The 15356-nt window shown below is 36.9% G+C and overlaps 1 protein-coding gene across 1 annotated transcript in view; it reads left to right on the forward strand.

The window, feature by feature from the left end:
- Positions 1-15356, forward strand: part of LRRC63 (leucine rich repeat containing 63) — a 62795-nt gene continuing 47439 nt past the window's right edge. The window contains 5 exon segments of the mRNA XM_073213303.1: positions 1-85; positions 8039-8752; positions 9195-9251; positions 12301-12382; positions 12384-12453. Of these exon segments, the coding sequence (XP_073069404.1) occupies positions 1-85; positions 8039-8752; positions 9195-9251; positions 12301-12382; positions 12384-12453 (1008 nt within the window).

Below are 15356 nucleotides of genomic sequence, written 5' to 3' on the forward strand. Positions count from 1 at the left end.
ATGCAACACTAACCACAACTGCTTCGAAGACCTTTACCTCCAAAACTCCCTAAGCTGCCTTTATATAAGAAGAAAGTCCAAACAGGTATGTGTATTAATCAGATATGTTATTAATTTTATTTATTTATCATAGAAATTCCTCAACCTGCACAGCTTAGAGTTAGAATAATGACACTAATAACCAGTAAGTTACAAATGTTTGTTGTAGGAAAACATCCAGTTCAGTTCTCTAAGTACAATCAATTCTCATTACTCTTGCATTCTGTAGGTACAAATTTACCCAACTACTAAAATTTATTGTGACCCAGAAATCAGTATATTGTACTCTACTTTGCCTTTTTAACTCAACACTGTATCATGAAGAACACTTCAGAGAAGTTTCTCACTTTTTAAAATAGGTGAAAGTGTGTGCAGGAGAGTGATAAACATGGTAACTCTCGGTCATTTGTAGATATGTATAGGACAGTGAAAATACATATGTTCCCAGCTGAGGTCAAACAGGTACACTCTTAAGGAGTGTACAACTGCCCTTTTCCTGCTCTATTTATTTAATCCCATGTTTTTCAAATTTTTGCATGTTTTGTTAGTTATTTTGCTGCTTAAACTGGCCCCCAGCCATATTGCTGATATGCTGTGTAGTGTTCCTAAGCACAAGAAGGCTGCGATGTGCCTTACAGGGAAAAATATGTGTGTTAGATAAGTTTCCACTGTCCATGAGTTCATTATTAATGAATCAGCAATATATATTAAATAAGGTATCTTTAATAAATGTGTTTAAATATGTTTAATAAAAAAACATATAAAACAAGTCTGTGTATTGATTGTTTGCCCATAATGTTAAGACTTGAGGTTTGCAGGAACCTAACCCTGTATTTTTCCTAGGAGCAATGGCTCAGTATTGGATAACTGAGTGCTCACTGGGACTTTATAGAATTAGAACTGTTGCAAATAACAAGAATTGACAGTATTTATGAGCACAGTGCTAGGAATTGGGGATATAATAGTGAGCGAAACAGACGCTGCCAATCCTCTTTATTAGTTACTCTCTGGTGGGATCAAATAATTGTACAAGTAAATGTAAAATGACCCTGTGATAAGTGCTATGAAGTAAAAAGGAGCCCCTTCTATAACTTTGTGTAATAATACCCTTAATCCAGTATTTCCTGATATCATGTCTATTGACTTTTTAATACTTACAAGCAATGATAAAATTAGCATATTTCCTCATGTTTCCTCTTTTCAGTCTCCTCTACCACCTAATTTTAATTGATTGTATTATTTTAGTGTCAACATTGATACTTTAAAATATGCCTGTTCTGTAACTTGATTTACAATGTTAAATTATTACTTTTTGATCCATGGCTATTAAAGATGTGTAAATCCACACACCTACCTGTCTTCAATTTTCTTTCCCATTTTCCTTAACAAATTTTATTATATAATTTCTACTCTGTCATTTGTGCATTTCTGTGATGTTCTACATTATTATGTAATGTCTACATTTCTGTAATGTTCTGTATTTCCACATTTACAATCTGTTCTCTAATAATAATAATACCACAGTTATGTAGTTTTGCTGTAGTTTTTCCATTCACCTTTTAGCTCAGATCTATCCTCTAGTACAGTGTCTCCCTGCTGACATTCTGGGCTGGTACCTCTTTCTTGGGGGTAGGGGGACTCCCTTGCTTTTGGCACCTCAGAGACTCTGTGACCTTAACTATTATTAATCCTTTGTCTCCAAAGGCTCTTGGCAGAGTGTTTTGCACATAGTAGGTGCTCAAAATGCTTACTGAATGAATTAATACTTAAATGACCAAAGTACAACTTATGAAAATGAATATTCAATGCTGAAATAAAATCCTGAAATAAGTATCCACATTTGCATACAATGCTAAATGCTATGGGGAATTGGTGGCACAACAGTCTGGTCCCTGTCTTTCAGGACTTTTGAAGACCTTTAATTAAGTTTTAAAGATAAGATACACAGAAATAAGAACCTTAAATAATGGTACAAAGTGGCGTGGAATTTATGTCCAATTATTGGTACAGACAGTAGTAGTTCATAGATGTGAGAAAGCACTGGGGCAGGAATTGAGCTTGAACTACAACGCAAGGAATTCTTAAAGTAGAATAAAGTATATTTAATTATAGAGGAGACCTGGTAGTTTTTGATGGCAGAGTGTCCTGTAAAAGTAGACATTAATACGCAAAGAAAGAAAAGAAACAGAAAAGAAATCATGGGGAAATGAGTAAAAAAATAGGGAAGTATGGAAGTGAGAAGACAGATGTCTTCATTGGGAAGATTTTCCTAAGCACCTCTTTCCCCTTCACCAGTCAGTGCCCGCAGTATCCCACAGGTACCCTTACTGAATACATACCATTCTCAGCTGTAACTGTTTACTTGCCTAGTTTCTATATTAAATTATGAGATCCTTGATGGTGGTAAGGTTGTTCTTTGTGATTATACCCTTAGCATTATGTGTACAGGTGGTGCGTGGTAGATGTTAAATGTGTGTTAAATTAATGAGAAGAATAAGTGTGGGTTGTATTAATCAAGAAAGATAGGGGAGGGGTATAAGAAAAAAGAAAGATGGGTTACATAAAGTTTAAGGTAGACTTTGAAAGAAGAAAATGACAAATTGGTTGTAAAAGTAGGTATTCCACAGTGTGATCGACATAAAGAAATGACGTTATAAATGAGCCATATGGCCTTTGTGACTATCAGTAAAACTTGGAGTACGTAAAGGTTCTCATTGGAAATTAAGGAATTATCACACGGCAAGGTCAGGTGAAGTGGGTCCAGTTTGCATAGATTTTATATAACAAAGAAATATGAAGTATTACTGATTAGATTCAGGAAATTTGATGAAAATACAATAAGGCTATATCAGAAAATCAAAGGGAAAGTTAAGTTGATGTAAACTAGTGAAAATCAGAAGTGAAAGTCTGGGGTTTTTGATCACTTAACTGTGAGAGAAGAAGGTTAAAATGCAAGAACCAGTCAGAGAGCACTTTATAAACTATAAAACCATGGTATAGTTATAAGATGTTATAATCCTCATAACACTTCCCAGTTGGCCTGAAGTTAGGTATGACTTGCAACAGTGCCGAACACCTAGAACACAAGTCCAGGGATCTGAATTCTGGTCTTAGCTCCAACACCAATGTGGTGTATGGCTTTACCAGTCATTTAGTCAGTGGGTCTTAGCTTTCTATTGTGAAACAGCAGAATTAGATAACTGATTTTCAATCCTTTTTTCCACTTTAAACAATATGAGGTTGGGGTACAAATCCATCAAAACAATAGCTCACTTCTGTGATTATCCTGGTAGAAAAGGAGCGAGAGCATGCCCTTTTAGGCTGGAGGTGGTGTGGAATGGAAAGAGGTTGGGAATTAGTTGCTTTAGAGTTGGCATATGTAATTTGAATAAAGCCTGGAGATGACTGATTGGATGGGTTACAGCCTAATCCCTGGAACCTGTGAATGTTAGATAACAAAAAAGTGAAAAATTATATCAAGTGAAAAATATCAAGCTAATGATATTGAGATGGAGAGATTATTTTGGATTACCTAGATGGACCCTAACTGCAATCACACATATTCTTGTAAGAGAGAGACAGAGGGGCATTACACACACACACACACACACACACAGAGAAGTAAGTGATGTGAAGATAGAGCAAAGAAAGCTTTGAAGATGGGAGTGCTGTGGCCAACCACAGAGTGCTGGCAGCCACCAGAAGCTGGAAGAGGCAAGGGACGAATTCTCTCCAAGAGACTCCAGAGGGAGCATGGCCCTGCTGACACCTTGACTTTGTCTCAGTGATACTAGTTTTGGGTTTCTGGTTTCCAGAAGTGTGAGAGAATAGATATCTGTTTTGCTTTAAGCCACCAAGCCTGGAGTAATTTGTTAGAGCAGCCAGAGGAAACTAATACAAGAGAAATCAAGGATTCCAGTTGTGTGTGTGTGTGTGTGTGTGAGAGAGAGAGAGAGAGACAGACAGAGAGACAGAGACAGAGCTAAATACAGAGACTAGACAGCAGATGTACCTCATAAGATAAAGGAGAACAAAAACTGAGGGTGAGTTTGGTTTGGACATGACAAGTGTGAGTGCTTAACAGCCTCCAGGCTCAGATTTTAGAATTATTATTGTATGTAAAAAAACAAGTTCTAGTGAGAAGAAAGATGATTACAGAACCCTTAGAAACCCTTTAACTAAATGATAACTTGAGAAGGATATGCCTAGAAAGGAAAGATAAGTTGCCAGTGAGGTAGGTATGGAGAAATGATAGGGTTGTTATCGTGGGAGCCAAGTGAGAGTGAATTTCATGAGAAAAGAGTGGATTAAAATATCAACTGCTAAAAAGAGGTTAAAGATAATGATGTGTATCCATTGGGTTTAGCAAACATGTACCAATAATAATTGGTAATTACAGTTTTGGTAGTAGAGGTGGCAAATCCAAGTGATGATGATTTGAAAAATAAATGGGAGAAGACTTTTGGTTTCAGCTTCAAAGTATGAAGAGATGAGAAGTCACCACTCCTATCCTTATAACAAGAAAAAAGTGCCCATAGTGATAACTAATGACTTAGATCCATCAGAGAGTTCAGGTCACAGAACACACCACCATCCAGAAGATGCTTAAGCCAGTAACTGGTGGGAGCACTTATGTGCTGATTTGACAAATTGCTAGAGGTTGACTGTGGTCTTGCTTTAGAGTTAAAACTCTCTGGGCTTCTGAGAGTCCAGTCTTAGGGGGCCTCTACACTGCCCTGGGCTCTAACTCCTGGAGTGCCACCAGGTTCTCACAAAGATCAGAGAAAAAATTGCTCATGATTCCTCCAAGAAGAAGGAGAAAGTAACAGTCCTAAACACTCCCAGAGCATTTGCCATAACAAAGACCCACCATCTAAGGGAAACTAGATTACCAGAGCTATCTGACCAGGAGGAAGGACAGTTAGATAGCTCTAGCCCCCTGCAGACTTTCTGCCTCATGTAAGGGGAGGAAATGAGAAACATTTCTGAAAGCCACAGCCTGGGATTCCAGCCCACTGAGAAACAGATTCAATCATAAGAATATAGAACAATTCCTTTCCCTAACTGCTTATCACCACACCAAAGGGGCTCTACTGTAATAACAGTGGATTGCAATGGAGAGAACTGTAAGAGGCAGACTTTATTTAAAAAGGAGTTTGAGGGGAAGTGCAACAACAGCAAAAGAGAAAAAAATTAAAAACAGTAGTGATAAGTAATGACTTAGATCCAACAGAAAGTTCTTAAACCTCTGACACCTACAGCTACAACTACTTCAGGTCCTTTTACCCAATAAACCTTGCCCAGCTTTCAACAAAAAATTATAAAGCATGCTTAAAGCTAGAAAAAACATAGTTTGATGAGGAAAAAGCACGCATCAGAACCGTACTCACATATGACACAATTGGAATTATCAGACAGGGAATTGAAAATAAATATGGTTGATATTTTGACACCCTTGTGGAAAAGTAGACAATATGCAAGAACAGATGAATAATGTAAGAGGAATATGGAAATTCTAAGGAAAAATGAAAATGAAATGCCGGAAATAAAAAACACTGTAATAAAAATGAAAAATGCCTTTAATGGGCTCATCAGTAGCCTGGACATGATTGAGATTGCAGCAGTGAGATGTACTGGAGACCTATTAGAATAGCTACAATCCGACATGGTGACACCACCAATCTCTGGAGAGCAGCAGTGCATATACACAATGGAATGAACTTCACGATAAAAAGCAACAAGCCATCAAGCCACGTAAGATGTAGAAGAACTTTAACTGCATATCACTAAGTGAAAGAAGCCAGACTGCAAAGGTTATATACTGTGGGATGCCAACTATATGGCATTCTGGAAAAGGCAAAACTATAGAGACAGTAAAAAATAAACCAGCGGTTACCACAGGTTCAGAGAGATTGTAAAGCACAAGAGATATTTAGGGTGGTGAAATTATTTTGTATAAAACTATAATGGTAGATGCATAACATTATGCATTTGTTAAAACCTATAGAACCATACAGCACAAAGAGTGAACTCTAAAGCAAACCATGAACTTTAATCATTATCAGCATTGGTCCATTAATTTTTCTAAATGTACCACACTAATGCAAGATACTAATAATAGAGGAAACTGCATACAGGGGACAAGGCTATATGGTAACTACTGCCATGCTCAACTTTTTTGTATATCTAAAACTGTTGTAAAAATAAGTCTACTAACTTCAAAGTTACAGAGTAAATAAAGTGAAACAACAAACAGAACAGATGAGAGAACGGGCAGCCAAACTAATGAATGTAAATTATTTCCGTTTGTCATTGAAGGAAAGGATAAATATGGTGGGATGGTGGATGATGGAAGGAGTTCTGGAGTCTATTAAGGTTTTTGCTTATGTTACTGTGTTTTGTTTTAATATGGGAGAAAAAGAAAATAAAGTTGAAATTAGTGGTGTAACCATTTTATTGAATGAACTAACTTTAACTAGTTCCTCATAAGCAGGAAGCAAACATTATTCCTGTAGCACTGCCCTTCAAACCTACATGGCACACATCTCTCTCCCAAGGCTTTTCTAGTCTTTCATATATTTGCCTTGTCTCACTTACAGATATTAAAAAACTAGTCCAATCTAAATCAGTACTTCCATCTAGCATGTAATCAAACCTTGCTCTTTCTCCTCGTTCAGAGTAGGTCTGCAAATTTTTAGACAAGCTGAAAAAAAACAAGAACATGATAAATTCTTCTATTTTGTTCTTTTATTTCTCGTCTTCAAACTACCAGTTTCTGGTTCCTCCATATGTGGGGTTAAGAGTGGGGAAGATTTAAGGAGCTGAGTTAAGAGTTAAGATGAGAATCAAGCATCAGTCTCTGTACTCCCCTGAAATGCCAGGAGACGCAGGCCAACTAATTTCAATGATTCTCCTGCCTCACTCCAGCTGGGACCCAGCACTAGGTGGGCCAATATATTTTTGTTACTCTGCAGACATCAGTGGGGGAGGTGGAATGGGGAGTGCTAAGATGTTATTTTTCTCCTTGTGGCATATACTCCTGGAGTTCTCTATAAATGGTTCTCTGAGAACACCCCTCACTTAGTTTGAGGTGGGAGAAAATCCTCCTCTCCCACCCACCATGGGGAGGGAAAGATCGGGGAAACAGATACAACTCAAACAGTTCTGCTGAAAAAAAATCCTTTCTTTTCACCATCTCTCACCATCTCTCATGTATAGACAGCAGGTGGGTAACAGGGTTGGTGTTGGACTTGTTTTGTCCATGTCCTTGCAAGTCTTTCCCTAACAGGTCTATTATGTCCTCATTAGAATGTAGAGGTCCTCATCATTTATTGTACTCTACTGAGACAACAGAGAAAAAGTAATTTAACATTCTGTCGCATAAGAAAGAGAAGGCATATATGATGTAGTAAGGTACTTAGGAATGCAGGCATAGTGCATTTTCTGGCCTAAGAGAACAAAGAATACTTACTGTTGTAACCTAAAGGAATCTGTGGTATCTTGTAGCCAGTATCAGAATGTTATCATGTTCAAAAGCCACATGGGTCTGACACTTACCATTGAAAAGAAATGCAAATATTTGCTTAAAGAAGTTTCAAATGAGGAAGAGATAATGATAAATGGTAAGTGGCAAAACTTCATCAAAATCATTTTTACCTGTTCATACTCCCAGGTTTTTAGTGGTGACTGCTAAGAAATATCCCTTTATGTCCTACCTTTCTCTCCATTAATTCTGTATTTCTGAGAGTATCTCCTTACCCTTTTCAAATCCAACACAAATTAATCTCTTTTCCCCAGTTGTTCACTCAAACTTTATTCCACTTGGCTAAACTAAAGTCCTGGTACCTGAGTAAGTACAGACAGAAACATTTTTAGAAGGTGAGAGTGGGGTGAATGGATAAAGAAAAGCTATGAATGTTAAGACATTAATAGTTTTGTTCCTGAGACTTGGATAAATATAACCTAATTGTACTCTTTTTTTGAAATTTTTCTGGCTTAGCCAAGACTGGTAAAAGTAAGCCAGCATGTGTAAAGTTCGCTCAAGATGAAACCACTTCAGTTGAAACAGATAAAACAAGTTTTCATGATGTTATTTCAAGAAGTGAATCACAAACCCCTACCAATATCCAAAATGTCATTCTTGATCATCATGTACAAGAAAAAGTGACTGCTATTTCAACATCTAAAAAATCTACTAAGACTGTCTACTGGCACATTCCAGACACTGCTACTGGTTTCATATTTTTTCCAAGTTGTCAGTCAGCATCAAATAGAGTTTTTAGGAAAGAAACCAGTCAAATGGAAAGTTCAAGAAATTCAAAGGGAGAGCCATCAAGAATAAAACATATTTATGCTGATGTGCTAAAAAATGCTCTGATTGTCTCCTCAGAGTTCTCCAAATCTTCAAGTGCCCCTTCCCTAGTTATTTCTCCCAAACTCAAGAAAGATTACTCTGAGTATCCATCTTTACCAAAAAGTAGGACCTATACTTTTAACCAGCCTCTGATCAGTTTAAGTACAAGAGTGTCAAGATCTCTACCAAGAAATACACCTGTTAAAGCAGAAAGAAAACGATCTGACCAAATACAATGAAATACTACAATGGTACTAAATATTAGTAATTTTCCAGGTACTATTTCCATACCAACACCAGTTTTACCAAGAAAACCTCCAAGACAGTCTGTGATAGGTAAGTCCATTCTGAACATGGTCTGTAATAATGACGTCTAGTAGAGCGAAGGGGACAGAGGTCATACGAACAAATGGTGGCCCCCCTTGGGTTTGCAGGGTGGGATGGTTGGGTCATTTTTGCTTATATGTTTAATATATGGGCCAGAATTAGTGACCTTGCAGGTCTGCCACAGACAAACTGGGTACTCCAACCAGATGGTGGTGGGAACCAGAAAAGGGAGTTCAAGGATTAGAAAAGCTAATAAAAAGACATGAGAATGAGCAATAATTTAGAAGGTGAACCAGATAAAGTCAAGAAGCCAAAGCCAATGTTTATGGATGTCTTTATAGGCACATTTCCATGGATAATCCCAATTCATTAAAAGATGAATGATTATAATGAAATCATAACACCCTCAACATGGAATTTCCACAAGTATCCAAAAGTTGTCCCATTTTTTTCTTTTTTTCTAGAAACTATGCAGCACAATATGAAAATGTAGAAAGTGCCCCAAAGCAAAGGATGCCAGGCCTACCTGAAGGTAAGTCCTAGGTTTATGTCATTCTTTTAAGAACTATATATAAGGTTACAGCTCTGTAATAAAGTATTCATGATACTGTGTTTCTGTATGTGTTTATGACTCAGTGTCTCACCTCATTTCCAATTCCTTAAACCATTTACTCAGCAACTACTTTTTAAACATTTATTATAAACCAAACTTTGTACTGATGTTGGGAACATAATAGCTGGAGTATCTTTAATTTGGGAGGGGCATGCATTAATGAGAGTAAACTACTTGGTATATGCCAGACACTGTTCTAAGTGCTTTGACCTTAGCTACCTAACAAAAACAAATGAAAAATCATCTTTAAAGAAAGATACCATCATCTTAGATCTCACATTCTTCCCAAGAATGATTTCACAAATACAGTGTGTAGTAAACAATTCACAATTATCACGCACACAAAGAGAAAGACAAAATGAATGAACACTAGCAGAAACATAGCCAAGGGTGTTCCAGATATTAGAATTATCAGATGCAGATTTCAAAATAACCTGATGACTTCTGGTTCTGTTCAAGATTGAGTAGCTTGTATTGTACAAACCCTCCCACCAAAATCAGTTATTAAAGCTGCCCAAAATATGCAAAATTGCTGATGAAGTTATTGAACTGTAACCATTGCAGGCATGAGTTTGTCTGCAATCCTTGAAAAAAGGGAAGCCCATGAGTTCACTCTACATTTACCTTGGCTTTTGACTAAGGGCAATTGCGATGTTGGAGAATAGGGTACAAGGAGAAAGTGGCAGTAGTACTGGATTGAGAAGATAGTCAAACTTCAGAGCTGTCTATAATATAGCTACAACTTGAGGGGCAAAATCTTAGAGAGAAGAGAAGTGAATCCAAATATCTGCATATAAACTCCTGTAGGGTGTTGGCTGATTTCTAATCTGTGCATGTGCAGGACAATACTCTAAGGAACAGCAGAAAACATAGCTGAGATGCTAAGGAGTTCAGCATAGATTTTCATAGTTGCATAGCAGACAGTTATTAGAGTTCAAGCTCTGCCAAAGTGGTGCGGTAGGGAAGGTGGTGGGGTCTTAGTAAACATACTGGGTTTTCAATAGAAGACCCAGAAGACCCATGCCTTAGGAATAGGATGATGCCTAGGAGAAAGGGCAAAACTAGCAAGAGTATCCCTAGCATAAAGCTCAAACCCAATACTTCATAAGTCAAAGTGATACTTCCTGCCTAATCAAAGAAAACCTAATACCTATAGAAAGGGATATCATTATCCAGACCCTTTAAAATCTACATCTACAATGTCCAGCATTAAATTTAAAAATTACAAGGCATCCTAAAAACAGGATGAAATGTCTGAAAACCAGTAAGATAATACAGAATAGAAACAGACCTATAGATTCAGACATTAGAGTTTTCAAATAATGATTGTGAAATAATGGTGATTACTCTGTTTAGGAAAATAAAAAGTTAAAGGATTTTACTGGGGAACTGGAATTTTTTATTTTAAAAATAAGAATCAAATAAAATTCTAGATAGAAAAAAATCATATTCTTAATAGGTTATATACTGAACACTCTAACCACAGAACTTTCTTTTCCTCCCAGTTTTATTGAGATAAAATTTACATATAACACTGTGCAAATTTAAGGTGTGCAACATAATGATTTTATATGTGTATATATTGTGAAATGCTTACCACAATAATATCCATCACCTAATGTAACTATTTTTTTTCTTTTGATGGTGATTTTAAGGTTTACTCTCTTAGCAACTTTCAAATATACAATACTACAGTATTGTCAGCTATAGCAAACATAGGGCTTTCTGAGCCCACTATGCCTCCCAGCAGTTCTGTATTACCACCTGTGACATAATTAACTTAGGAGTCTCCTCCATGTCATAAGCCTAAACAAGTCACACTGCCATTTCTCATTTTTAATTTATTCTACTCTTGTTCTTCCCTCTTTGCAAAGTTTCAGTTGAGTTGAAATGTCCTCAAATCTTTCAGAAGTTAATCAGGGAATTTCTAACCACCTCCCCATCTCAATCTCCCTCCTTTCCCCTCAAAAAACCAGTTACTTCGGCTCGGACTATGACAGTTGGTGAGTTAAGACCAGACCACAGACTTTTGTCTTAACATGCTCTCCTTTCCTTTCTGCTCTATTTCCCCTCTCAAGACAAGTAATAATTATATCATATCATACATCTTTCTTTATTCTGTGGTTAACTTTCACATCTGTTGTGATCTAAAGTGGGCACACAGGGCCTATTTTGGAAATTAACAACTGAACATTGTTTTCTTTGTTTATTATTTCCTCTACTTGAAACAGTGGTATAAGAATTACTGATTGTGAAATATGTTGCTGCAATTCATACAGCAGGAATGGCTGGGAATGAAAGTATAGTTCATAAAGTTTCAAATTATTTTCCTGCTGCCCTGGGGCATATAGTTGGATGGGCCATTCTGAAGGAAGGTGAAACCCAGAGGGTCATGGTAAAGTCAGTTCAGATGGTCTGTGTTTGGCCAACACCGGAACTGCTTGGGTTTTTCCCCTTACTTGTGTGGGGTCTTCACAGGGATGGAATTGCTGAATTACATAGGGCATTTGAATCATGCATCAAGGTGATATTAGGAAATAAGGCAAGATTGATCCTTGGGAGCTGAACTAATTCTGAGTGATGCTTATATGATATCCTTTGTTGATTTTGTGAAGCAAGAAATTATTTATTTAATTCATAGTAAAATTAAAAATTTTTCACATATAGTACAAAAATTCTGAGATTGATGGACTTCAAATTATCCCAGTGGAAATATATGAACATATGGTTTTCTTTTTGAAAGACAGTTGTACTATCTCATATTTTAAAAAACAAACAAACAATGAAACCCAGTTTGACAAATAGAACCAAGTGAGATTGGCTGGTGAAGGTGATTGTGAATCTCTTCCAGAGGATGTGTACAGCTAATCTATATATGCTGATTAACAGTTATCATAGCATAAACACCTTTTAACATTCACTCTAAGTAATAACACATTAAAGTTTCATGTTTTGTTTGTTTATTTAGGTCTCATTAAATCTTTAGAAAGAGAGGACCCAGAGGGGCATGTTCCATATGGTGAAGGTTTTAAGGCCGTTAGGGTGACGCGGTGTGACAGCCATAGCCGACTTGGCCATAATAAACTGTCAAATACACGAAAGAAATGCACTTAATCTTAAGGTACCCCAGGTCTTTTTAGTGAAAAATTCCTGTTGCATTATCAAGTATTTTTGCATTAGGCTTCCTAATTTATGTTAGTTCCCATAGTATTATAGGGATCCTTTCTGTTGCAATAGAGATTTCCTAGGAATACATTCAAACTGCATCTCTAGACCTATCTGTCCTAGTCTGCTTTCCTTTCAGTTTTAAAAAATCCTCAGGTCTGAAGCAATTATAGTGCTTTTTTATTACCTAACATGATAAGGAAAGTGGGATTCAGTTATCGTATTTTTAAGTTATTATCAATCAATGTGCCAAATCCAGCACTAGGCTAGCCCTTTCACTGAATACAAACCCAGTGTGATGAACAATAATACTAATAGCTACCATTTACTAGGTGCCCACTGTGTGCAAAGCAAACGTTCCTCTTAAAATTTACAATTCAGCAAAGTAGGTTTTACAGTCTTCATTTTGCAGATAAGAGTGCTGAAGCCCGATAAAAATAACATGCACAAGATGATACAGCAAGCAAGAGGCAGAGCTGGAGTTTGAACCCAGAAGTCTTTGGCCTCGAAATCTAAGCTCCTTTATTTTAAATTTTATTTTGAAATAAGTTCAAACCCATTTAGAAATTGCAAAAATGGGTAAAGCTTCAGGGAGATTTTCTTTGGGAAATTAGGGCATTCAAAAATGCCTGTATTTACTAGGGCATTTAGAAAAAAAGCCATGTGCATACTTAGAGCAGGATGCATTCTCAGAAAAGACTTGAGAAGACTCTAAGCTTTTTACCTCTGGCTAATCTCTAAGTGCACCAGATTTTATTAGTAAAAGCCCATCTAAGATGGTTTCTGTATCGTTTTGACACATGCCCATCATCCTTCCAGGTTTATCTTGTATTCTCTCTGCCCTAGCCCTGGAATCTGCCATTTATCCAAGGATCCCTGGTTACTGTTTGTGAGGAAGCCAAGATCTGGGCACTGGGTTTTCTCATAAATATTAGAGGATTATAGACTCAGTGGACAAAGCTAGGTAATAGGTGTGTGTACAAGCGTGTGCACACACACACATATTGAAACTATGAATCCATATCAGTACATCCAATTCCAATCTAACATCCTGATTTTTTCCCTTGTTCAGTTTGTAACCCCCTTTGCCAACACAGAGAAATGTTATGACTACTATCCTTAACATATTTACTTATTCAACCAATATCCATATATAACCTTACTGTTTTTGCTGTCATCTCCTCCCCAGTGTGCACAAGGTTGTTGATCATTAGTAGAAGTGAAAAAAAATCAGATTATTTGATTTTGAAGTAAATTTATTTAAGTAAGAAGTTAGTGAGCTTTTTCTGTAAAGGGCTAGATAGTAAAATTTTAGGCTTTGAGGGCTGCATAGGCTCTGTCATAACTACTCAATTCTGTTGTGTAATGAAAAAACAGCAATATACAATACCTAAATTTAGCAGCATGGCTGTGTTTCAATAAAATTTTATTTAGAAAAGGGTGGTGGATTGTAGCTTACTGATAGCTGCTTTAAATGGAGGAAGAATACAATTTGTAAAGGCTTAAGTGAAACTAGTCAAGAAAAAAATTATTTCAGCAGCCATTAGTATTTTTAAAAGTATTTGACTCCTGAATAGAATCCTGAGCTCTGTGAAGGTGATGTAAAAAAATTAAAAGTCATAATTCCTGTTCTATCTCAGGGACTTATTTAAAAAAAAAGATTTTGTTTGAATGAGAATTTACACAAAATAAATAGAACACAGACCCTGTGCATAAGTGTTTAAAGGTTGCTAAAGCAATTTGAGAGATTGAGAAAGCCTCCATATTCTTAGTGTTACTTAGTTCTTTACATCCCTTCTGTGAAAACCGCAGCAGACAGGGTTTATGATGGGATGGTAAAAGAGAGATACCTGGTGCCTATGGTGGGCAGGTCTCATGGTATATTCACAGTGAAGATCCCTATAAGGATTCAATGAGGCCTTATGAAAGTCCTGGCCTCGATATTCACTCATTGAACCAGTATCTATTAAGAATGCACTATGTGCCAGTGGGAACTATGTATCTCACTGTGTATCAGTGTGCAAACCAGAAAAATGTCTCTTTCATTGAATTTATACTTTAATGGGGTAAGATCAAACATTCATTCATTCATTCACTTATGCATAGTCTGTCCTGTGATGTTAAGAGCTATGAAGAAATACAAAGCAAATGGAGTGGGTAAGAATCCACTGATGGAACACTGTTTCGAAAGGCTTCTGTTTATCTGGCCAAGGAAGGCCTCTCTGGTCAGATGACTGATAAACACACAGCTGTCTAGAAGCATGTTGCTGAATGAACTGAGAAGATAATTCATGGGAAGAGATGGCATAAGAGCTTTGCAAGCAGAAGGAAATGTAAAGATACTAGTAATCTGAGTACACTAAGTGGAATGATTAGAGGCTATGATGGACACATGTCTGTTACACAACTTAGTGGTCTGCTACACAACTTAGTGTGTCACCAGTTCTGCAGAGAAGAGAAAAACATTTAATGACAGGAAGAAAGAATACTTATTTTTGTTTACTTCCAACATACAGACATTTGCAAATAGTAATACTTTAATAAGAGGTCAGTCTTGAAGCTAGTACTGTCAATTCTAAGATTCTTTAGTCATTTCCCTTTCCATTCTTACTTAGTACATGCCATAGCCTGAAGGCACCATGATTCCCTTCACTACGAGCTGAGGTTTGCTCCTCCAGCATCACAGTTTCTTAATTCATTCAGCTGATCACTACTGATTCTATGATCCTTAAGAAACAAATGTTCCAACTTCCCTGGAGCATAAAAGACAGTGAGGGCACCAGGCGTGTCTTGGTCAGTTGGAGCTGCTGTGACAAAACACCATAGACAGGTGGCTTAAACAACAAACATTTATTTCTC

The sequence above is a fragment of the Manis javanica genome, chromosome 9, assembly GCF_040802235.1.
Source record: "Manis javanica isolate MJ-LG chromosome 9, MJ_LKY, whole genome shotgun sequence".
Lineage (NCBI taxonomy): Eukaryota > Metazoa > Chordata > Mammalia > Pholidota > Manidae > Manis > Manis javanica.